Below are 26,529 nucleotides of genomic sequence, written 5' to 3'. Positions count from 1 at the left end.
AGGCAGCCAGCCTCTCTCCCATTCCTTATAAAAGCAGACACAGTGCAGGACTCCGCTAGATCTGGACAGAGGGTTACTCTTTCAAGGTACAATGAGACTTTTCACTCTCAAGTAATTGTTGTATATAAGTTATATGAATTATAATGGGATAGAAATGAACTGAGTTGGGATGTTTTTTCTTCTCTCCTTTCTGTCTGATATGCTACTGCTCAGGTTGAAACAGAGGACACACGTGAAGATGACTCCATCAGTTTTCTTTGCTCTTCTGCTGGCTTGTGCTCTCCCATTCAATTCTGCTCAGTGTGAGTATTTGTATTCACTGCGTATGTAAATTGCTTTGATTCAGCTCCTTATGTGTGTGTTTCTGGGTTTTATTCTAAATTGTTTTAATGTCAGTTAGAGATAAGGATGCATGTTGTCACTCTCTTTATTTAAATTACCATGAGTGTACTGAACTGCTTTCCGGGAAGGTATAACAGATTGTGTGTACTGCTTGCCCACGCTCTGATTTCTATTGACTTATTAACAAATTATTAACTAGAGACGGAAAAAGTTAATTCTGGCTCTATAATGTATGATTCAGCCATTATCTTGTAAGTGTTACAAGTAGTGCTGAGCAATTAACTGAAAAGTCTGTTATTTTTTATTTTTTAAACAACTAATTGACGACATCGGTTCAATTTTTTGAATTCCATTTTTTTTGTGAGCTTGATGTGCAATTTCTGTACGATAAATCAGATCAAGCCTGATCATGCTTTTTAATCAGCTTCTTGATATGCCAGACCTGTCAGGTGGATGGATTATCTTGGCAAAGGAGAAATGCTCACTAACAGGGATGTAAACAAATTGGTGCACAAAATTTGAGAGAAATTAGCTTCTTGTGTATATGGAACATTTCTGGGATATTTTATTTCAGCTCATGAAACATGGGACCAACACTTTATATGTTGCTTTCATATTTTTGTTCAGTATAGTTTAGCTCAGAAAACGTGGTAATTACCTACAGTGACCATAATCCATTGCGTGTCCCACTTAAACTTGTCTGGTCTGTGCTGAGCAAAACATGGAGACTGAGAGAGGAGAGAACACAGGATCGAGAGGAATAGAAAGCAGTTGCTTCGCAAGCCTGAAGAATACATGATCTAGTGATTGATAGTGGGTATTCATTGGTCATAAAAGTATGCCTTATTTACTTTGAAGAACTACTTCAATGGCATGTACTTCAGCTCTGTATGAGATGATGACTTGGAATTAAATAATAAATAAATAAATAAAACAAATATTTTATTAAAGTTCAGTAATGTGAATAAATATTGGGAAATAAGTGATAAACAGTAATAGGTAGTCACTACCATCATGGGACTTTTATTAATTGTTTTACTCTGTGTTGTTAAGGCATTCAACCAACATAATGCATAGTACATTTAATGTAAAAATAATATATAAAGAAATTGAAACCCGAAACCGAAACTGACCTCATAAAGCACTAATCACTCAGTACTAGTGACAAGTTCTGTGACAAATGTGACAAGGCCTTATTGTTGGAATGATATTGATACTGCTGTCATAGCTGATGACTTGTGACATATCTCAATGACTGTGTGTGTGCTGGGCCAAGGTTTCCCAAACTCGGTCATGCCACACCCCCCCCCCACCCCCACCCCCCCTCCCCCCGGGAGCACGTTTTGGATTTTGCCCTAGCACTACACAGCTGATTCAAATAATCAAAGATGAATAATGAGTTGGTTATTTGAATCAGCTGTGTAGCGCTAGGGCTAAAACCAAAACGTGTATCCAGGGAGAAGACCGAGTTTGGGAGACCGTGTGCTAGGCTACTGAATGACACTAAATATACATTATGTTGTTGTCTTTTCTGTGTAGTAAGCTGTAATGGGCAATGTGGAGGAGAGTATAACAGGGGTTACATGTGCCAGTGTGATTATGACTGTCTCACTCACAATGAGTGCTGTATTGACTACGAATCCCAGTGCACCACCAGTAAGAACTTTTCTTATCTATTTATCTATTTACTGTATTAGTGGTGTCCGAGTTTCCCAAACTGGGTCTAGGGCACCCCAAGGGATGAACGTTTATGTTTTTGCCCTAGCACTACACAGCTCATTCAAATAACCAAAGCGTGATGATGAGTTGATTATTTGAACAAGCTGTGTAGTGCTATGGCAAAAGCCAAAATGCGCACCCGTTGGGGTCTGCAGTACCGAGTTTGGGAAACCCTGCATTATCACAAATGATCCATGAGAGTTCTTGACATGTCATTTATTCCAGATGATAAAAATCCACATGTACATACAGGTATTATGGATGTGTTATAATAGCATAACCAGGACTGGTGTGATAATGGATGTACTGTATCTCTTTGTACCAGGTGAGTCGTGTAAAGGGCGGTGTGGTGAATCCTTTAAGAGGGGAAGGCTGTGCGACTGTGATCCTGACTGTGCACGGTACAAAAAGTGTTGCCCAGACTACGACAGTCAGTGTGGCATAGAAGGTTAGTAAAATGTCTAAGACACCTAAAATAGTCTTGTGAAGTAGAGCACACTGGTGCCTCGTTTTGTATCGCATTCCAATTATAAAACTGAGGGGGGACAATAATGCAATTTCAGAATGTAGGGGGACATGTCCCCCCCATCCCCAGTGAAAGTTGCACCCTTGATTTCATGTATGAAATAATATGTATGACATTAAGTCATGTATGAAATAATGTCTGGTACATGATAGTATGACATATGACAATAAAGATAGGCATGCTGCCACTATGCATGTACAGTCCATTCAGAAACTATTCTGAACCGTTCCCTTTTTCCACATTTTGGATTATATAAAAAATGTCAATGTACACACAATACCCCATAATGACAAAGCGAAAACAGGTTTTTAGACAGTGCAGGTCAGAGCAAAAAACAAGCCATTAGGTCGAAGGAATTGTCCGTAGAGCTCCGAGACAGGATTATGTCGTGGCACAGATATGGGAAAGGGTACCAAAAAATGTCTGCAGCATTGAAGATCCCTAAGAACACAATGAACTCCATCATTCTTAAATGGAAAAAGTTTGAAATCACCAAGACTCTTCCTAGAGCTGGCCGCCCGGCCAAACTGAGCAATCGGGGGAGAAAAACCTTGGTCAGGGAGGTGACCAAGAATCCGATGGTCACTCTGACAGAGCTCCAGAGTTCCTCTGTGGAGATGGGAGAAGCTTCCAGAAGGACAACCATCTCTGCAGCACTCCACCAATCAGGCTTTTAGGTTAGAGTCGCCAGATGGAAGCCACTCCTCAGTAAAAGGAAAATGACAGCCCACTTGGAGTTTGCTAAAAGGCACCTAAAGACTCTCAGACCATAACAAACAAGATTCTGGTCTGATGAAACCAAGACTGAAATCTTTGGCCTGAATGCCAAACATCACGTCTGGAGGATACTTGGTCCATCCCTACGGTGAAGCATGGTGGTGGCAGCATCATGTTGTGAAGATGTTTTTCAGCGGCAAAGACTGGGAGACTAGTCAGGATCAAGGGAAATATGAACCAAGCAAAGTACAGAGAGAGCCTTGATGAAAACCTCCTCCAGAGTGCTCAGGACCTCAGACTGGGGCGAAGGTTCACCTTCCAACAGGACAATGACCCTAACCACACAGCCAAGACAACTCAGGAGAGGCTTCGGGACAAGTCTCTGAATGTCCTTGAGTGTCCCAGCCAGAGCTTGGACTTGAACCCGATCCAACATCTCTGTAGAGACCTGAAAATAGCTATGCAGCAACACTCCCCATCCAACCTGACAGAGCTTGAGAGGATCTGCAGAGAAGAATGGGAGAAACTCCCCAAATACAGGTGTGCCAAGCTTGTAGCGTCATACCCAAGAAGACTCAAGGCTGTAATTGCTGCCAAAGGTGCTTCAACAAAGTACTGAGTAAAGGGTCTGAATACTTATGTAAATGTGATATTTCAGGTTTTTATTTGTATAAATTAGCAAACATTTCTAAAATCCTGTTTTTGCTTTGTCATTTTGGGGTATTGTGTGTAGATTGATGAGGGAAAAAAACAATACATTTTAGGATAAGGCTGTAACAAAATGTGGAAAAAGTAAAGTGGTCTGAAAGCTTTCCGAAGGCACTGTAAATAGGCATGTTAATGTTAAACTCATGCAGTAGCCTGCGTCAGTTTGTTTTGACTATTTTCTCTTTTAATAATTATTACAGACACCAAAAAGACAGGCAGCACAACAACACTGAAGACTAGCTCATGCAATAACAGAAATAATGACTAACCAAAAGGTATAGCTTTGATTTAAAGATAGGCATGCCGGCACTATGCATGCAGTATATTCATATAAATATGCATGTTAAAATGCAGAAGCCCGTCAGTTCATCTCAACTATTTTCTGTTTTAGTTCAAGACCAGCCAGTACAACAACACCGAAGACTAGCTCATGCCATAATGTAATCGATAACAAACCAAAAGGTATTTTCATAAAGCAATAGTTATTCTAAACAATAGATTTTAGATAGTTATAATAGGAAAGGTAGTTGCTTTTGGATACTCTGACTCATTTAGTACTTGATTGACACACCAGAGCCAGAGCCAGAACCAGAACCAGAACCAGAACCAGAGCCTCCCCAGATCCAACCAACTGAGGAGCCAGAGATGACTCCCGATCCACAGGAGGAACTAAGTGAAGGTCAGTACTTTCAGAACAACCTTACTGAGGAGATGGACAACCAAGACTTTAGCCTTAAATAAGAATGAAAATGTATTATTCACCAGTATTCACTCAGCCCGACATCTTCCAACACCAAAGTCAAAACACTCCCTGTAATAATAGTGTAATATTGTCTGACGAAAATACAGATATTTTGAACTTTCCTTGAACAATAAAGCACACGATAGAGATTGTGACTCCCAGATGTTTTGGATAGACTGTCACACTGCTGCAGCTCTCTCTAGCTGTGACTTGAGCTAGAGCCTGGAGGCCAAGTCTCCCCAGATGTACCAAGGAGCTCTGTGTCTGTCGTGGCCCCACCAGCCAAGAGAAACAAAGGGAAATAATGTCATTATACACTGAACAAAAATATAAATGTAACGTGCAACAATTTCAAAGAGTTAACTTTCATATAAGGAAATCAATTGAAATAAATTAATTAGGTCCTAATCTATGGATTTCACATGACTGGGAATACAGATATGCATCTGTTGGCCACAGATACCTTAAAAAAAAGGTTGGGACATGGATCAGAAAACCAGTCAGTATCTGCCGTGACCACCATTTGCCTCATGCAGCGTGACACATCTCCTTCGCATAGGGTTGATCAGGATGTTGATTGTGACCTGTGGAATGTTGTCCCACTCCTTTTCAATGGTGGTGCGAAGTTGCTGGATATTGGCGGAAACTGGAACACGCTGTCGTACTCGTTGATCCAGAGCATCCCAAACATGCTCAGTGGGTGACATGTCTGATGAGTATGCAGGCCATGGAAGAACTGGGCCATTTTCAGCTTCCAGAAATTGTGTACAGATCCTTGCGACATGGGGCCGTGTATTATCATACTGAAACTTGAGGTGATGGCACAACAGTGGGCCTCAGGATCCCGTCACTGTATTTCTGTGCATTCAAATTGCAATCGATAAAATGCAATTGTGTCCGTTGTCCATAGTTTATCTGGTGGACTGTTTGGTTCAAGACATGCCAGGATGAACTAGAACAACAGGAACATTTACTTGTGTAATAAATAGAGTTGTGTAATAATTACATATGCCCCACATAACTCAACCCCAGGAAATAAATCAAAGTTATTTCAAAAACGATTCAATTCTTTTCCAAATTTGTCAGACCACCAGCCTATGCCATTGTTCACCCAGAACCAGAACTCCAGGATGAACAGGAAGATGGTGATAGAAACATTAAGATATTTTCTCAACATAGCTACTCATATGTACATTTCAATGATTCAAAATGTACACACATTTTGCCATTATTCCCTTCCACAGATGTGAAGGGTGAGACCTGGCCAGATCTTCCTGTTCCCTCTCCTGATACTGGGTCAGAGGATCCAGACGCAAGCCCTTACCCAGAGGACCCTGAAGCTGGTCTGGTGGATCCAGAGGCAACCGCTAACCCAGATGACCCTGAAGAAACCCCTGCCTCAGAGAGCACAAGCGGGTCAGAGCTCTCTCCAACTGAGCCAGCCTCTTCAGACCCCTTAGACCCCACGCTGGACACTATCCCCCAACCCACAGATACAGAGGATGACCCTGAGAAAGAGGCTATTTTAAAGGGGGACTACACACCCTTCCCTGAGGAATTGGATACAGAAGCAACACCAGGCTCGGAAGGAACCCCACCAGCAGCCAACCCCAACCCCTCCACTGCCGAACCAGCCAATGAGACCCCCGCTGAGGCAACAGGTAACGAATTCAATTCAATCTTTATTGTCCTAACAGGGAAATTAATTGTACAGTTAGGAGCTTACAGTTTATATCTATAGCATTATATATTGGCACAGTGCGGGAAATGATAGCCAAGCCATCTCTCACAGACCAACATTTAAGAGATAGTCCTATCTCACTGTTCCTAGAAGTTGTATTGGATAAGATGTTTCACAATTATTTTGAGTCATCTGGATTCAAATCTGACACTGACACAAATCTCATGTTTTCCAGACTCCAGCGATCCCGAGGGACAGCCTTATTCCAGCAGCAGCCCATCTGCAGCCAACCCAACTCTCCCTGGATCCACTTCTGAGCCCAACCCTGCCTCCCCAGTTGCCCCCCAGCCCCCCGACCAGGCCTCCGACCAGGCCTCCGACCAGCCCCCCGACCAGGCCTCCCCGAGCTCAGAGCCCCAGCCTGGGCCTACTCCTGCAGAGGACACCCCTGAACTCCAACCTGAAGGACAGAGTGAATTAGACCCTGAAGGTCAGGAGGCAGAATCTGAGAACACAGTGCCAGATGAATCTGAACCCACACCCTCGAACCTACAGGATCCCAATCTGATCTCTGAGGCACCAACATCTGAGAGTGGTCCCGAGTCCAAACCTGGTAGAGGGGACACCCCAACTCATTTTAATGACAACAGTGTCCCCCAGACTGGAGATCTGGCTACGCATCTCACCATAGACCCAGCGGGACAAGAGGAAGGAGATGAGGCAGCACCAGAGGAGACCACAAGCAACTCCATGAAGCTCACTCCCACCCCCACTCCCATCCCCACCACCAAACCCACCCAAAACAAACTCACTGAGAAAACCAAGCCCAGTAAACCCACAGAGAAACCTAAGCCCAAATCCACCCAGCCAAACACCCTCACGGATATCAACCAATCTCTGGGCACAGACAACTCCAGGGACTACCAAGCAGGTAAGCTTAGACCTTGCTTTGCCTTACTTTAATACCATTGCAAAGAAACTCAGTCAAAGTTGTAGAGCACTTATTACTACTGGGTAGATTTGCCAGCCCTACCTTTCTTATAGGTGGCACTGAGATTTATTACTTCTCTTGGATGAAAAGAGCTTCCTCCTGCCAAGTGTAGCTGCACTATATTAACTGTCAAAGGTGTTCAGTTTTCCCAGAGTCTAACACGTCAGTCTAGCAGTTTCTGTGGTTTGGATAAAAAATACTCCTTCACAGAGCAAACAGAAAAAGAGTTGACATTAAGTAGTGTGTGCTGTTCAGTAACAGTTCTTGGGAGAAACACATTAGCCAATTGACACATGGTCAGACACTTGAAATTGTTCTGATTCACTTAACACATTCTCCATGTTGTTTTTCTTATTAGTCCTCACATGTGGCTCCTTTTAAACGTGGCTTTTTCCTCCAGATGAACACAACGACACCAACATCTGCAGCGGCCGTCCTGTTGGCGCGGTCACTACGCTGAGGAACGGGACCGTGGTGGTTTTCAGAGGTCAGTGCCAGACCAAATCAAAATCAAATCAAATTTTATTTGTCACATGCGCCGAATACAACAGGTGAAATGCTTACTTACAAGACCTTAACCAACAATGTAGCTTTAAGAAAAATAAGACTTAAGAAAATATTTACTAAATAAACTAAAGTAAAAAAAATCTAAATATAAAAATAAAATAACAATAACTAGGCTATATACAGGGGGTACCTGTACCGAGTCAATGTGCGGGGGTACAGGTTAGTCGAGGTAATTGAGGGAATATGTACAGTAATAGTCAAAAGTTTGGACACACCTACTCATTCAAGGGTTTTTCTTTATTTTTACTACTTCTACATTGAAGAATAATATTGAAGACATCAAAACTATGAAATAACACATATGGAATCAGGTAGTAACCAGAAAAGTGCAGCCATCATTTGCCTTGATGACAGCTTTGCACACTGTTGACATTCTCTCAACCAGCTTCAAGAGGTAGTCACCTGGAATGCATACCAATTAACAGGTGTGCCTTGTTAAAAGATAATTTGTGGAATTTCTTTCCTTCTTAATGCATAGAGTCCCGTGTGGCTCAGTTGGTAGAGCATGGTGTTTGCAACGCCAGGGTTGTGGGTTCGATTCCTACGGGGGAGCAGCACGGGGAAAAAAAAGAAAAAAGTATGCATTCACTACTGTAAGTCGCTCTGGATAAGAGCGTCTGCTAAATGACAAAAGTGTAAAAATGTTTGATCCAATCAGTTGTGTTGTGACAAGGTAGGGGTGGTATACAAAAGATACAGAAGCCCTATTTGGTAAAAGACCAAATAAGCAAAGAGAAATGACAGTCCATCATTACTTTAAGACATGATGCTCAGTCAATTCGATACATTTCAAGAACTTTTAAAGTTTCTTCAAGTTGGGTGCAGTCGCAAAAACCATCAAGCGCTATGATGAAACTGGATCTCATGAGGACCGCCACAGGAAAAGAGGCCCAGAGTTACCTTTGCTACAGAAGATAAGTTCATTAGAGTTGCACCTAAGATTGCAGCCCAAATAAATGCTTCACAGAGTTCAAGTAACAGACACATCTCAACGTCAACTGTTCAGAGGAGGCTGCGTGAATCAGGCCTTCATGGTCGAATTCCTGCAAAGAAACCACTACCAAAGGACACCAATAATAAGAAGAGACTTGCTTGGGCCAAGAAACAAGAGCAATGGACATTAGACCGGTGGAAATCTGATGAGTCCAAATGTGAGATTTCTGATTCCAATCACTGTGTCTTTGTGAGACGCATAGTAGGAAATTGGATGTTCTCCAGATGTGTGGTTCCCACCGTGAAGCATGGAGGAGGAGATGTGATGGTGTGGGGCTGCTTTGCTGGTGACACTGTCAGGGATTTATTTTGAATTCAAGACACACTTAACCAGGATGGCGACCATAGCATTCTGCAGCGATACGCCATCCCATCTGGTTTGCGCTTAGTAGGACTATCATTTGTTTTCAACAGGACAATAACCCAGCACACCTCCAGGCTTTGTAAGGACTATTTGACCAAGAAGGAGAGCAGCCAAGAACTGCTCAGCATATGTGGGAACTCCTTCAAGACTGTTGGAAAAGCAATCCAGGCGAAGCTGGTTGAGAGAATGCCAAAAGTCTGCAAAGCTGTCATCAAGGTAAATGGTGGCTACTTTGAAGAATCTCAATTCTAAAATATATTTTGATTTGTTCAAGATTTTTTGGTTACTACATGATTCGATATGTTATTTTATAGTTTTGATGTCTTCACTATTATTCTACAATGTAGAAAATAGTAAAAATAAAGAAAAACCTTTGAATGAGTAGGTGTGTCCAAACCTTTGACTGGTACTGTCACGTCCTGACCATAGAAAGCTGTTATTTTCTATGGTAGAGTAGGTCAGGGCGTTACAGGGGGGTTTTCTAGTTTAGTTTTTCTATGTTGTTATGTTCTAGTTTTGTATATCTATGTTGGGTTTTGTTTGGCATGATCTCAAATTAGAGGGAGCTGGTCCTCGTTGTCTCTAATTGGAGATCATACTTAAGTAGGGGTTTTTCCCACCTGGGTTATTGGGAGATTGTTTTTTGAGTAGTGTATGTTTCAACTCTGCGTCACGGTTTGTGGTTTTGTTCTTTAGTTTATGTTTATGTATCGCCTAGTTTTAGTTTTAGTTTATGTTTATGTATCGCAACGACACACACGCTGCACTTTGGTCCGCTTCTCCTTTTGACAACCGTGACAGGTACTGGACATGTAGGTAGGGGTAAAGGGACTATGCATAGATAATAAACAGCGAGTAGCAGCAATTTTAAAAATAAATGTGTGTGTGTATATATATATATATATATATATATATATATATATATATATATATATATATATATATATATATATATATATACTGCTCAAAAAAATAAAGGGAACACTTAAACAACACAATGTAACTCCAAGTCAATCACACCACTTAGGAAGCAACACTGATTGACAATACATTTCACATGCTGTTGTGCAAATGGAATAGACAACAGGTGGAAATTATAGGCAATTAGCAAGACACCCCCAATAAAGGACTGGTTCTGCAGGTGGGGACCACAGACCACTTCTCAGTTCCTATGCTTCCTGGCTGATGTTTTGGTCACTTTTGAATGCTGGCGGTGCTTTCACTCTAGTGGTAGCATGAGACGGAGTCTACAACCCACACAAGTGGCTCAGGTAGTGCAGCTCATCCAGGATGGCACATCAGTGCGAGCTGTGGCAAGAAGGTTTGCTGTGTCTGTCAGCGTAGTGTCCAGAGCATGGAGGCGCTACCAGGAGACAGGCCAGTACATCAGGAGACGTGGAGGAGGCCGTAGGAGGGCAACAACCCAGCAGCAGGACCGCTACCTCCGCCTTTGTGCAAGGAGGAGCAGGAGGAGCACTGCCAGAGCCCTGCAAAATGACCTCCAGCAGGCCACAAATGTGCATGTGTCTGCTCAAACGGTCAGAAACAGACTCCATGAGGGTGGTATGAGGGCCCGACGTCCTCAGGTGGGGGGTGTGCTTACAGCCCAACACCGTGCAGGACGTTTGGCATTTGCCAGAGAACACCAAGTTTGGCAAATTCGCCACTGGCGCCCTGTGCTCTTCAAAGATGAAAGCAGGTTCACACTGAGCATGTGACAGACGTGACAGAGTCTGGAGACGCCGTGGAGAATGTTCTGCTGCCTGCAACATCCTCCAGCATGAACGGTTTGGCAGTGGGTCAGTCATGGTGTGGGGTGGTATTTTTTGGGGGGGCCGCACAGCCCTCCATGTGCTTGCCAGAGGTAGCCTGACTGCCATTAGGTACCGAGATGAGATCCTCAGACCCCTTGTGAGACCATATGCTGGTGCGGTTGGCCCTGGGTTCCTCCTAATGCAAGACAATGCTAGACCTCATGTGGCTGGAGTGTGTCAGCAGTTCCTGCAAGAGGAAGGCATTGATGCTATGGACTGGCCCGCCTGTTCCCCAGACCTGAATCCAATTGAGCACATCTGGGACATCATGTCTCGCTCCATCCACCAACGCCACGTTGCACCACAGACTGTCCAGGAGTTGGCGGATGCTTTAGTCCAGGTCTGGGAGGAGATCCCTCAGGAGACTATCCGCCACCTCATCAGGAGCATGCCCAGGCGTTGTAGGGAGGTCATACAGCCACGTGGAGGCCACACACACTACTGAGCCTCATTTTGACTTGTTTTAAGGACATTACATCAAAGTTGGATCAGCCTGTAGTGTGTTTTCCACTTTAATTTTGAGTGTGACTCCAAATCCAGACCTCCATGGGTTGATAAATTGGATTTCCATTGATTATTATTGTGTGATTTTGTTGTCAGCACATTCAACTATGTAAAGAAAAAAGTATTTAATAAGATTATTTCATTCATTCAGATCTAGGATGTGTTATTTTAGTGTTCCCTTTATTTTTTTGAGCAGTATATATATATAAAAAAGGGGGGACAATGCAAATAGTCTGGATAGCCTTTTGATTAGCTGTTCAGCAGTCTTATGGCTAGGGGGTAGAAGCTGTTAAGAAGCCTCTTGGACCTAGACTTGGCACGCCGGTACCGCTTGCTGTGCGGTAGCAGAGAGAACAGTCTATGACTAGGGTGGCTGGAGTCTTTGGCAATTTTCAGGCCCTTTTCTGACACCGCCTGGTATAGAGGTCCTGGATGGCAGGAAGCTTAGCCCCAGTGATGTACTGAGCTGTACGCACTACCCTTTGTAGCGTCTTGCGGACGGGGCCGAGCAGTTGCCATACCAGGCGGTGATGCAACCAGTCAGGATGTTCTCGATGGGGCAACAGTAAAACATTTTTGAGGATCTGAGGACCCATGCCAATCTTTTCAGTCTCCTGAGGGGGAATAGGCGTTGTCGTCCCCTCTTCACAACGGTCTTGGTGTGTTTGGACCATGATAGTTTGTTGGTGATGTGGACGCCAAGGAACTTGAACCTCTCAACCTGCTCCACTACAGCCCCGTCAATGAGAATGGGGGCATGCTCTGCCCTCCTTTTCCTGTAGTCCACGATCATCTCCTTTGTTTTGATCACGTTGAAGGAGAGGTTGTTGTCCTGGCACCACACTGCCAGGTGTGAGAGCAAAATTGCGAGATTATGTTATAATACTTTTATTGCATCAAATGGTTGTTTTATGAAACAGAATAAGGGGTTGTTAGAACGCTCATCTGTGTGTGTTCTACTGAGGATGGGCCTCTGGAAGATTTATGATGTCTTTGGTGAAACCGCATTCCAGAGCATGAGTTAATGTTTCTGTTCTATACGGTATCAGGGAGAGATGGCTCCAATATGGAGTTGGGGGGCCAGACACTGGTCTCTACACAATGAGTTATCATGTTTTTACAGCAGATAGTGTCTGCTGTGAATTATAAGTATCTTTCATACAAATCTTAACCTTGTGACTCATTCCATACTTCTGTTGTGTGTCATGTAAACTGAAGGAGAATGGACTTTGCCATAAAATGCTGTGGCTCAAACCAGCTCGTTGAGTTCTCAGTGATCACCTCCAGGGGTGATTACCGACCAGCTCCATTACTGCAGTAATTAAATAATAAAGTTTGATTGTTTTGAAGAAATCTTAAAAGTCTCTCCTTTTGATTACAATAATTCCACCACACAGGTCTCTGACCTCCTCCCTATAGGCTGTCTCATTTTCGGTGATCAGGGCTTACCACCGTTGTGTCGTCGGCAAACTAGATAATGGTGTTGGAGTCGTGCTTGACCACGTGGTCATGGGTGAACAGGGAGTACAGGAGGGGACTAAGCACACACCTCTGAGGGGCCCCTGTGTTGAGGATCAGCGTGGCAGATGTTGTTGCCTACCCTTACCACCTGGGGACGGCCCATCAGGAAGTCCAGATCCAGTTGCAGAGGGAGGTGTTTAGTCCCAGGGTCCTTAGCTTAGTGATGAGCTTTGAGGGCACTATGGTGTTGAACGCTGAGCTGTGGTCAATGAACAGCATTCTCACGTAGGTGTTCCTTTTGTACAGGTGGTAAAGGGCAGTGTGGAGTGCAATAGAGATTGTGTAATCTGTGATTATGTTGGGGCGGTATACAAATTGGAGTGGGCCTAGGGTTTCTGGGATAATGGTGTTGATGTGAGCCATGACCAGCCTTTCTAAGCACTTCATGGCTACAGATGTGAGTGCAATGGGTCGGTAGTCATTTAGGCAGGTTACCTTAGTGTTCTTGGGCACAGGGACTATGGTGGTCTGCTTGAAACATGTAGGTATTACAGACTCGGTCAGGGACAGGTTGAAAATGTCAGTGAAGACACTTGTCAGTAGGTCAGTGCATGCTCTGAGTACACATCCTGGTTATCCGTCTGGCCCTGCAGCCTTGTGAATGTTGACCTGTTAAAAGGTCTCACATCGGCTACAGAGAGCGTGAACAGCTTGGTGTAGATAATTAAGTCTATGTGGCAATCACACCAGATGTTGGGTTTGCCCTCTCAGACGGCACCCTGAATATTCAAGGATGCAAAAATATTGTGAGTGGACTGTCCTTCAGCTCTTATTTGCTTTCTATAGATGTGACACTTTGATTGTTTTTCGAACCCAAGACAATTTTCTAAATTGAGACATGAGGGTATAGAGAGTAAACTACAGTTTATTAAAACAACACCATGTATTAAATAGACCAGGAAAATTCAAATCTGGACCTTGAAGCCAGTTCCATAGCACTGCTGATTTCCACTCTTCCCCTCTAATGAAGGACTGATTTAGACCTGGGACACCAGGTGGGTGCAATTAATTATCAGGTATAACAGAAAACTAGCATTACTCCAGACCTCCAGGCTCAGAATTTAATACCCCTAATATAGACTATAGAGCTGGGGTATTCAACTCTTACCCTACAAGGTCTGGAGCGAGCCTGCTGGTTTTCTGTTGTACCTGATAATTAATTGCACACACCTGGTGTCCCAGGTCTAAATCAGTCCCTGATTAGAGGGGAGCAATGAAAAAATGCAATGGAACTGGCTTCGAGGTCCAGAGTTGAGTTTGAAGGCTATAGAGGATACATTGAGGATGAAAAGTGATTGAAGACAAGATGCAGATGCAAGTACCAGTGTTGCTTCCCTTGTAGGACACTATTTCTGGGCCATGGATAGTAACAGGATGCCTGGACCTGCCCAACGGATAACAGACGTGTGGGGAGTCCCTTCTCCCATTGACACCGTCTTCACCCGCTGCAACTGCCAGGGCAAGACATACTTCTTCAAGGTACAGTACAACTTGTGACTATACTAAGCCTATTGTGTGCTATAAGACTTCTATACTACATTAAGTGGAGGTGATAGACAGAATTAAAACATATGTATGTATGTATGTATGTATGTATGTATGTGTGTATGTATGTATGTATGTATGTATGTATGTATGTGTATATATATATATATATATATAATATATATATATATATATATATATATATGTATATATGTATGTGTATATGTATGTGTATATGTATGTATGTGTATATGTATGTATGTGTATATATATGTATGTATGTGTATATATGTATATGTATATATATATATGTATGTGTATGTGTATATATATATGTATGTGTATATGTATATGTATGTGTATATGTATGTATGTGTATATGTATGTGTATATATATGTGTATGTGTATATGTATGTATATATATGTGTATGTGTATATGTATGTATATATATATATGTGTATGTATGTGTATATGTATGTATATATATATATGTATGTGTATATGTATATATATGTATGTGTATATGTATATATATATGTATGTGTATATGTATGTGTATATGTATGTGTATATCTATATATATGTATGTATATATATGTATGTGTATATATGTGTATATGTATGTGTATATATGTGTATATGTATGTGTATATGTATATGTATGTGTATATATATGTATGTGTATATATATATGTGTATGTATATACGTATATATGTATATATATACGTATACATATATATATATGTATGTGTATGTATATATGTATATATATGTGTGTATATATATATGTGTATATATGTGTATGTGTATATGTATATGTGTATGTGTATATGTATATGTATATATATGTGTATATATATGTATATATGTGTATATATATGTGTATATATATGTATGTATGTATATATATGTATATATATATATGTATGTATGTATATATATACTGCTCAAAAAAATAAAGGGAACACTTAAATAACACATCCTAGATCTGAATGAAAGAAATAATCTTATTAAATACTTTTTTCTTTACATAGTTGAATGTGCTGACAACAAAATCACACAAAAATAATCAATGGAAATCCAATTTATCAACCCATGGAGGTCTGGATTTGGAGTCACACTCAAAATTAAAGTGGAAAACACACTACAGGCTGATCCAACTTTGATGTAATGTCCTTAAAACAAGTCAAAATGAGGCTCAGTAGTGTGTGTGGCCTCCACGTGCCTGTATGACCTCCCTACAACGCCTGGGCATGCTCTTGATGAGGTGGCGGATGGTCTCCTGAGGGATCTCCTCCCAGACCTGGACTAAAGCATCCGCCAACTCCTGGACAGTCTGTGGTGCAACGTGGCGTTGGTGGATGGAGCGAGACATGATGTCCCAGATGTGCTCAATTGGATTCAGGTCTGGGGAACGGGCGGGCCAGTCCATAGCATCAATGCCTTCCTCTTGCAGGAACTGCTGACACACTCCAGCCACATGAGGTCTAGCATTGTCTTGCATTAGGAGGAACCCAGGGCCAACCGCACCAGCATATGGTCTCACAAGGGGTCTGAGGATCTCATCTCGGTACCTAATGGCAGTCAGGCTACCTCTGGTGAGCACATGGAGGGCTGTGCAGCCCCCCAAAGAAATGCCACCCCACACCATGACTGACCCACCGCCAAACCGGTCATGCTGGAGGATGTTGCAGGCAGCAGAACGTTCTCCATGGCTTCTCCAGACTCTGTCACGTCTTTCACGTGCTCAGTGTGAACCTGCTTTCATCTGTGAAGAGCACAGGGCGCCAGTGGCGAATTTGCCAATCTTGGTGTTCTCTGGCAAATGCCAAACGTCCTGCACGGTGTTGGGCTGGAGGCTCAACCCCCACCTGTGGACGTCGGGCCCTCATACCACCCTCATGGAGTCTGTTTCTGACCATTTGAGCAGACACATGCACATTTGTGGCCTGCTGGAGGTCATTTTGCAGGGCTCTGGCAGTGCTTCTCCTGCTCCTCCTTGCACAAAGGCGGAGGTAGCGGCCCTGCTGCTGGGTTGTTGTCCTCCTACGGCCTCCTCCACGTCTCCTGATGTACTGGCCTGTCTCCTGGTAGCGCCTCCATGCTCTGGACACTACGCTGACAGACACAGCAAACCTTCTTGCCACAGCTCGCATTGATGTGCCATCCTGGATGAGCTGCACTACCTGAGCCACTTGTGTGGGTTGTAGACTTTGTCTCATGCTACCACTAGAGTGAAAGCACCGCCAGCATTCAAAAGTGACCAAAACATCAGCCAGGAAGCATAGGAACTGAGAAGTGGTCTGTGGTCACCACCTGCCGAACCACTCCTTTATTGGGGGTGTCTTGCTAATTGCCTATAATTTCCACCTGTTGTCTATTCCATTTGCACAACAGCATGTGACATTTTTTGTCAATCAGTGTTGCTTCCTAAGTGGACAGTTTGATTTCACAGAAGTGTGATTGACTTGGAGTTACATTGTTGTTTAAGTGTTCCCTTTATTTTTTTGAGCAGTGTATATATGTATGTATGTATATATATGTGTGTGTGTGTGTGTATGTATTTATGTATGTATGTATGTATGTATATGTATGTGTGTATGTATGTATGTGTGTATGTGTATATATATGTATGTATGTATGTATGTATGTATGTATGTATATATGTGTGTGTGTGCTGTCCCCTCCGCAGGGTGCTAACTACTGGAGGTTTGAGAACAGCATGATGGACATGGGCTTCCCCAAGCTGATCAGTGTGGGATTCAATGGGCTGCAAGGTCAGATCACAGCTGCCCTGTCTGTGCCTGAGTACCGCAAGAGGAAAGAGTCTGTCTACTTCTTCAAGAATGGTGACTGATCTCTATAGCCAAACTACTTCGGTGGAGGCTGCTGAGGGGAGGACGGCTCATAATAATGTCTGGAATGGAGCAAATGGAATGGCATCAAACGCATAGAAACCATGTTTGGTGTATTTGATACCATTCCACTGATTCCACTCCAGCCATTACCACGCCCGTCCACCCCAATTAAGGTGCCACCAACCTCCTTTGCACTACTTACAAAGTACTAGCCCATTATGTAAGGGATAATCAATGAAGGGTTCTATGGAAAATAAAGAACAACGTGAAAGGTGTGTTAGCGGAGTGGAACTAACCTTCCACGAACTTGCAGTATTTTCCAGAGAACGCATACAGTTGATTATCCCTTTCATACCAAGGCTATAATTAAGCAATAAGGCCGAGGGGTTGTGGTATATGGACAATATACCATGGCTAAGGACTGTTCTTAAGCACAATGCAACGCGGAGTGCCTGGATAGTCGTGATATATTGGCCATATACCACAAACCCCCATGGTGCCTTATTGCTATTATAAACTGGTTACCATCGTAATTAGAACAGTAAAATAAATGTTTTGTCAAACCCGTGGTATACAGTCTGCTATGCCACGGCTGTCAGCCAATCAGCATTCAGGACTCAAACCACCCAGTTTATAATTTACACATATGCTGCTAGAAATGTGTTCATTTGGAGGGTAGAAGTGTGTTCAACTACGGTAGTTTATAATATTAATAAGGCACCTCTTGTGGTATATGGCCAATATACCACGGCTAAGGGCTGATACATTGGCCATATACCACACCCCCTCAGACCTTATTGCTTAATTATACCATCGCATTGTTGAATACACGTTTCTCATTGGCTTGAAGGGCATGCTAGAGCATGCATTATTTCTGTATCACGCACGGTATACAAGACCGGTAGAATTCAATGGCTATAGTTCATTCTTACATGTTCTATTTTGAGCTGCTTTTGAAAGCAAAAGTCGAATTGAAAACATTATTAGCATTGTTGAATTCGATGTTTGGTTAGATAAACTAGAAAGTCTGATTGTTTGGTTACCAAGGTAACTACTGTAGCTATCTAGTAAACTTGGTAGTAGCTACTTCAGTGGATGTTGAACACATTTCTACCTGCAAATGAACACATTTCTAGCGGCAAATGTGTTAAATTATAGCCATGGTTTAAAAGGGATAATCAACTCGGGCCTTTATGCGTTCTCTGGAAAATAATGCAACTCGGTGGAAGGTAAGTTCACACCTTCCACATCGTTCATTATTTTCCAGAGAATATAATGTTTATTTAATCAATAAGGCACGAGGGTGTGTGGTATATGGCCAATATACCATGGCTAAGGGCTGTTCTTATGCAAGACGCATCGCGGAGTGCCTGGACACAGCCCTTAGCTGTGATATATTTGCCATATACCACAACCCCCTGAGGTGCCTTATTGTTATTATAAACTGGTTACCAATTTAACCCGTTTTTTTTGTCATACCCGCGGTATACGGTCTGCTATACTACAGCTGTCAGCCAATCAGTATTCAGGGCTCGAACCACCCAGTTTATAATATCCCTTAACCCCTGATATGCTCTGTTTAATAAATACAGGAGATTATGTTTCATTGCTAATGCCAGTGATAACAGATTCACTTAGGTTTCGACTGTCTCAGGTAAAGCATAACATAAACAAGCATTCTCATGCCATCTGTAGTATCCTGAGTTAGCATGTCTGATATCTGTATTATTGTCTATTCAGGAGGCTTGGTGCAGAAGTATTCCTACCAGTCTGGCACCAGCCCTACATGTAACAGGAAGGCCCACTACTCTGTTTATACTGTACACAACCGCATTGCCAGACAAGCAGGTAATGAGCCGCCCACATTTTGACCTTTTCAGTCCTTTCACTGAACATTTTGTCAGACTGAAGTAGTGGTGAAAACATGAAACTGGTCAGGTTTTAGGTAAGGTTATATTTGAGTTCAGCCACATTTTATCTATAAAGATGACTCGCAGAGAGAGAGATGAAAGAACGAGAAAGCGAGGGAACAAGGTTCACTGTATGTAAACAGGTAGTTCAGGGAAAACAAGCAGAACAGATTGTGTGGGTGCAGAATCAGTGTAGTGTCACAACACAATGTTATTTTTAATGAGTCACTAAAAGTAAACGGACAGCCTGCAATGACACACAATTCAGTCCATGACATTTTACTCCAACAATCATACTCCTAGACCATAAACTCTAAATTTCAAACATCACAACCATCATCAATAATATTGATGATTTGTCAATCTCTAAACTGAACTGTGTCTCTCCTCTCAGTGTCTCTGCTGGGACAGGAGATCAACATGCGTCTGACCTGGAGAGGCTTCCCCTCCACCGTGACCTCCGCCGTGTCCATCCCCACCCACATGAAACCTGAGGGATACAACTACTACCTCCTCTCACGCTGTAAGTATTTAGCCCAGACACAAAATCATATTTTTTTTTTATGAGATTTTATTTATTTTTATAAACAATACAAAACATACACATACAAACGACAGCATGATACAAACATCAACTACATCACACCTGCCCAGACCCACTAGCACACACCCCCATCTCCAGCGCCCGCATCACTTTATGCCACATGGCCTCAAACTGTACCATTTTGTTTCTCTCCGTAGCCCACACCCTTTACATTTTTTGATAATAAATCACTTGACCTTCCCATTGTGTTAATGACGGCGGATTGGTTGATTTCCAGTTTAAGTATACGTATTTTTAAAGGTGATTGACGAGAGAAGTATCATCCAACCCATCGGGTATCTCACTGCACCCTCATATGCCATGTCTTGAAATATGTAGACAAAAGGATTCAAAGTAAATGTACATTGTAATACTACTGACAGCAAAATGTCTAACTCCGCCTATAACTTTGGACTTTATAACATTCCCAGAAGGCATGGATTATTGAGTCATTATTAGTTTTACACTTCAGACATGACTGCCGTTGTGCTGTAGAATGTGAATTTTGTCTCTTGTATAATACATTTTCATTAACTGTAATCTCGTTAGTTATAGTATGTTCCAACATTCCCTCTATCTTGTGCCAATATCAGTTATTTTTAAGTCTTGGTTCCAGTAGTTCACATTTTTTTCCCTAAGAGATTGTCAGTTGGATAGGCTCTCTGCAAGGTTTTGTATAGCTTACCTATCATATGAACATCCTTTTCTGACTCAAATAGGATTCCCTCATGTCCAAAAGATTTCAAATCAACTTTGCATGTATTTGAAAATATCTACATTGGTCAATCCAAAATTGCTTTTTAAAGCTGTCATGGAAATGTAAAAAAGAATCTAATGACCAAGTCATTTACAGTTTCTATGCCTTTAGTTTTCCATGTGGACCAATTTATTGTGAATTCTGAAAAGCTATCTAAGGATTGTTCCATAAGGATGTGTTTTGAGTTATATTGGTTCTTGTAGAATACGCTTCATTTTCTTCTATATTGTTATAGTTTTCTTAACTATGAAGGTAATGTTCATAGCCTTATCCTTTGACAATAGACACATAAAAAAATTCAGAGGAAGAGCATGCGCATCATCAAATGTTATTTGTCACATGCACCAAATACAACAGGTGTAGACTTTACTGTGAAATGCTTACTTACAAGCCTTTAACCAACAATGCAGTTTTGAGAAAAAAAAGAGTTAAGAAAATATTTACTAAATAAACAAAAGTTTTAAAAAGTAACACAATAACCAGGCTATATACAGGGGGCACCGGTACCGAGTCAATGTGCGGGGGTACAGGTTATTTGAGGTAATATGTACATGTAGGTAGAGGTAAAGTGACTATGCATAGATAATAAACTTTAAGTAGCAGCAGCGTAAATAAAGGTGGGGGGTCAATCCAAAACAGTCCGGGTAGCCATTTGATGAACTATTCAACAGTCTCATGGATTGGGGGTAGAAGCTGTTAAGGAGCATTTTGGACCTAGACTTGGCGCTCCGGTACCGCTCATCTTGCTGCTCCGGTACCGGCATCTTCAAGATGTACCCATTGTTACTATTTAGTGCATTTAACTATACTGAACAAAAATATAAATGCAACGATTTTACTGAGTCACAGTTCATGTAAAAAAAATCAGGCAAATAAAATAAATAAATTAGGCCCTAATCAATGGATTTCACATGACTGGGCAGGGGCACACCCACTGGGGAGCTGACCCAGCCAATCAGCATACATTTTTCCACACAAAAGGGCTTTATTAAAGACAGAAATACTCCGGTTTCATTACCTGTCTGGGTGGCTGGTGTCAGACGATACCGCAGGTGAAGAAACTGGATGTGGAGGTCCTGAGCTGGCGTGGTTACACGTGGTCTGTGGTTGTGAGGCCAGTTGGACGTACTGCCAAATTCTCTAAAATGATGTTGGAGGCGGCTTATGTATTACAAATTCTCTGGCAACAGCTCTGGTGGACATTTCTGTAGTCAGCATGACAATTGCACACTCCCTCAATTTGAGACATCTGTCGCATTTGTGTCGTGACACAACTGCACATTTAAGAGTGGCCTTTTATTGTCCCCAGCACAAGGTATACCTTTGTAATGCTCATGCTGTTTAACCAGCTTCTTGATATACCACACCTGTCAGGTGGATGGATTATCTTGGCAAAGGAGAAATGCTCACTAACAGGGATGTAAAGAAATGTGCACATCATTTGAGAGAAATAAGCTTTTTGTGCGTATGGAAAATTTGTGAACTTTTATTTCAGCTCATGAAACATTGGACCAACACTCTATAGTTTATATTTTTGTTCAGTGTATATATATCACAAGTAAAACCCTTGGGATCTATTTGATACAATTCCAAGTCTGGAAGGTTAAAACCACCCTCAATTTTACATCTTCCTTTTTTAAAGTCTCTTATGACTGACTATACTTTTTTAAAGAGCGTCTTCGGGGGGGTAATTGGTATTAAATGAAAATAAATACAAAAACTTTGGAAGCCATGCCATTATGCAAGAGTTACATTTAAAAAGGAGTTATAAACCAGTTATAATTTTAAGATACACATTTGGTCATTAGAAATATTGTGATTTACCATTTTAAAAGCGTCTCTGAAAATCTATATAAATCAGAATTAAAGAGTTGGGTGAATCCTATTAGACTCAACAACCCTGAACCAATTATCAGCAGTCAAAAAATAATCACTAAAAACAGAGATTATCCAAAAATAAATATTAGATACTTTTAAAACATTCGCGCTGAGAACAGCACCAGGAATGGATGACTTTCCCATGACTTCTATTCATCATTTTGGGACAAAGTAGTGCCCCTATTTCCACAAATGACAACACACGTCACTCAATCCAGTACTTCCTAGTTCCATGTATCAAACAGTTATTTCAGTTATAGTAAAGCCAGGAAAATCTGGAGTCACCTACTGATTATAGACCTATACATTTAATAAATTGTGGCAAAATAAGCTTAAGCAATAGAATGGCAAAAGTCTTCACAGACTTGATACATAAACAGGATTTATTAAAAATACAAGAACATTTCAGTTTAATACAATACACAAAAAAACAAGCTATAGATTTATCAATAATTGCTGTATGCCAAAAAGGCTTTCTATTCAAAACTTTGGAATCTTTCAACTTTCCAGCTGAAATAATACATTTTATAAAAATGTCCCAAAGCAAACATACACATAACACATTATCTGATGCAATGTCTTTAGAAAGTGGCACAAGACAGGGATGTCCCCCCCCCTCCTGATTGCACTGACAATTGAACCGCTTGCAGAAAGAATTAGACAGGACCCAAATGTAACAGGTATCAATAAACATGAATATAAACTAAACTTATTTGCAGAGAATCTCCTGATATACAGTTGCAGTCGGAAGTTTACATACACCTTAGCCAAATATATTTAAACTCCGTTTTTCACAATTCCTGGCATTTAATCCTAGTAAAAATGCCCTGTCTTAGGTCAGTTAGGATCACCACTTTATTTTATGAATGTGAAATGTCAGAATAATAGTAGAGAGAATGATTTATTTCAGCTTTTATTTCTTTCATCACATTCCCAGTGGGTCAGAAGTTTACATACACTCAGTTAGCATTTGGTAGCATTGCCTTTAAATTGTTTAATTTTGGCCCATTCCTCCAAACAGAGCTGGTGTAACTGAGTTAGGTTTCTAGGCCTCCTTGCTCGCACACATTTTTTCAGTTCTGCCCACAATTTTCCATAGGATTGAAGTCAGGGCTTTGTGATGGCCACTCCAATACCTTGCATTTGTTGTCCTTAAGCCGTTTTGCCACAACTTTGGAAGTATGCTTGGGGTCATTGTCCATTTGGAAGACCCACTTGCGACCAAGCTTTAACTTCCTGGCTGATGTCTTGAGGTGTTGTGTCAATATATCAACATAATTTTCCTACTTCATGATGCCATCTATTTTGTGAAGTGCACCAATCCCCCCTGCAGCAAAGCACCCCCACAACATGATGCTGCCACCCCCGTGCTTCACGGTTGGGATGGTGTTCTTCAGCTTGCAAGCCTCCCCCATTTTCCTCCAAACATAAAGCTGGTCATTATGGCCAAACAGTTCTATTTTTGTTTCATCAGACCAGAGGACATTTCTCCAAAAATGATGATCTTTGTCCCCATGTGCAGTTGCAAACCGTAGTCTGGCTTTTTTAATGGTGATTTTGGAGCAGTGGCTTCTTCATTGCTGAGCGGCCTTTCAGGTTGTCAATATAGGACTAGTTTTACTGTGGATATAGATACTTTGTACCTGTTTCCTCCAACATCTTCACAAGGTCCTTTGCTGTTGTTCTGGGATTGACTTGCACTTTTTGCAACAAAGTACGTCCGTCACTAGGAGACAGAACGCATCTCCTTCCTGAGCGGTATGACGGCTGCGTGGTCCCATGGTGTTTATACTTGCATACTATTGTTTGTACAGATGAACGTGGTACCCTCAGGTGTTTGGAAATGGCTCCCAAGGATGAACCAGACTTGTGGAGGTCTACAATTTGTTTTCTGAGGTCTTGGCTGATTTCTTTTGATTTTCCCATGATGTCAAGCAAAGAGGCACTGAGTTTGAAGGTCGGCCTTGAAATACATCCACAGGTACACATCCAATTGACTCAAATGATGTCAATTAGCCTATCAGAAGCTTCTAAAGCCATGACATAATTTTCTGGAATTTCCCAACATGTTTAAAGGCAGTCAATTTAGTGTATGTAAACTTCTGACCCACTGGAATTGTGACACAGTGAATTATAAGTGAAATAATCTGTCTGTAAACAATTGTTGGAAAAATTACTTGTCATGCACAATGTAGATATCCTAACTGACTTGCCAAAACTATAGTTTGTTAATAAGAAATTTGTGGAGTGGTTGAAAAACGTGTTTTAATGACTCCAACCTAAGTGTATGTAAACTTCCGACTTCAACTGTACCTGACCAATATTGAAAAAAACTATATAAAATTTACGTGGAAAATACCGAAATAATAATAGGAAAAAGAACTCATGCTCTACAGCCATTAAGTGGACCACAAAAAAAAAAATACTTAGGATGCTTAATAAGTGACAAATATATAAAGAACATTATTCCATTACTGAATAAGAAAACCGATGTAATTAAATGGAACAATCTTCCCATAAATCTTACACGTAGAATAGACCTCTTCAAAATCATATTTTTGTGGACCAAATCAGAGCCTGTAGCCTTTCTTTGATTTAATTCAATGTCACTACTTTTGCTTATTCTTTTAAGACTAGTTTGCAGGAAAACCCTGCACTGATCTGTCTGCTGTAAAAATCAAATTCTAGATTAGACCTTACACACCGTCATGTCTGACACCTCTGAGCCCCATGTGTGTCTGTGTGGATCATAAGCTGCATTTAGACAGGCAGCTCAATTTGGATATATATATATATATACACCTTTTTTTCCTTCGTTTTTTTTACCAATCAGATCAGCTCTGAAAAAGATCTGATGTGATTAGTCAAAAGAATTGGGCTGCCTAACTGGAGCGAGAGGGAGGGAATGGTGGAGTTAAGATGATGGGTCTGCTGGCACAGCATGGTTAGGTCCTTATCCCGTCAACAGCAGCCGACCTTCCTTACTCTGAGTAGGGAGGTGTTTCTGTCTGTCTGGTTGTCACTAAAGAAACAAAACATGAGGCCCAGGGTCTGCTGTGACCAATTAAGAGGCCTTCCACATGTCATGTTTTTCTGACAAAACATGGTTGGTGGTTTTTAGTCAGTTATATATTTTTGCATGGTTCAAGTCAAAACAAGTAAACTCTGCAATGACATCAAGTGAGCCCATATTTTCCTCACATTTCCTCACACTTTCCCCTCCCCTCTTGTCTTTCAGCCAAATACTACAACGTCAATATGAGAGATGAGCGGCCTTTCATAGCTACTCCTCCTGTGAGCGCCGCTCCCCAGAAGAACTCAGCCAAAGACTTTTTAAACTGTCCAAAGGAAGTCAGAAAAAACAGCCAGGAATAGCAAAAAACGATTGAGTCACACAAACTTTATTAGTCATAAAACCAACACCACAATGCTTTTGAAAGCAGAGTCCTTGCTAACTGTACGTACAAAAAACATATGATTAATCATAACAATGAAATGATCATCATGACTAGAACTGATTCTAAAACGCAATATGTCAATTCGATTAATGGTGACTGCGGATGTTCTCTTTGGAACCATGGTGATGATGTCAAGGCAGGAGCTCTGATTGGTTGTTCATCTGGCGAATCTCCTCCCAGTCCCAGTTACACCCCGTGATGGCAACGTCCCTGGTTCCCATCAAAAGACACATACTGAGACAACGGTCTGCTTTACCAATGTAAAAACAATCACATTATATAATGCAAAGACAATGCTAATGTAACAATTTTACATTCAATGTTTTATCTCGTGACTATTAAAATTGCTTTAACATCAACAATGGATGTGGACATGTTTAATATACGTGGTATTAAGAGCTGTGTACA

The 26,529-nt window shown here is 41.6% G+C and overlaps 2 protein-coding genes across 7 annotated transcripts in view; one reads left to right on the top strand and one right to left on the bottom strand.

Moving 5' to 3' along the window:
• On the top strand, positions 1–26,483 carry LOC106584136 (uncharacterized). Of its 2 annotated transcripts, none has more exons than XM_082967949.1 (13): positions 1–86; positions 214–302; positions 1,882–1,998; positions 2,387–2,509; positions 4,593–4,691; positions 5,999–6,415; positions 6,671–7,366; positions 7,827–7,913; positions 14,532–14,668; positions 17,370–17,526; positions 19,276–19,383; positions 19,840–19,968; positions 25,902–26,483. In XM_082967949.1, exons 2-13 carry the CDS (start codon positions 239–241, stop codon positions 26,036–26,038), a joined length of 2,271 nt encoding a protein of 756 aa, XP_082824075.1. In that variant the 5' UTR covers positions 1–86; positions 214–238; the 3' UTR covers positions 26,039–26,483. The 2 variants fall into 2 exon arrangements, with proteins under 2 accessions (XP_082824075.1, XP_014024516.3); XM_014169041.3 differs by having other exon boundaries at positions 4,587–4,691.
• LOC106584135 (nucleoprotein TPR) overlaps positions 26,044–26,529 on the bottom strand; it is a 44,288-nt gene continuing 43,802 nt past the window's right edge. For all 5 annotated transcript variants that reach the window (XM_014169036.3, XM_014169038.3, XM_014169039.3 and 2 more), the window contains exon 49: positions 26,044–26,331. In XM_014169036.3, coding sequence (XP_014024511.3) covers positions 26,279–26,331 — 53 coding nt within the window. In that variant the 3' untranslated portion in view covers positions 26,044–26,278. The remainder of the gene's footprint in view (positions 26,332–26,529) is intronic.

This window comes from Salmo salar, chromosome 23 (genome assembly GCF_965601325.2).
Source record: "Salmo salar chromosome 23, fSalSal1, whole genome shotgun sequence".
In the NCBI taxonomy this organism is placed as follows: Eukaryota; Metazoa; Chordata; class Actinopteri; order Salmoniformes; family Salmonidae; genus Salmo; species Salmo salar.
Note: the sequence above shows the minus strand (reverse complement) of the source record. Positions and strands in the feature narration are given on the sequence as shown.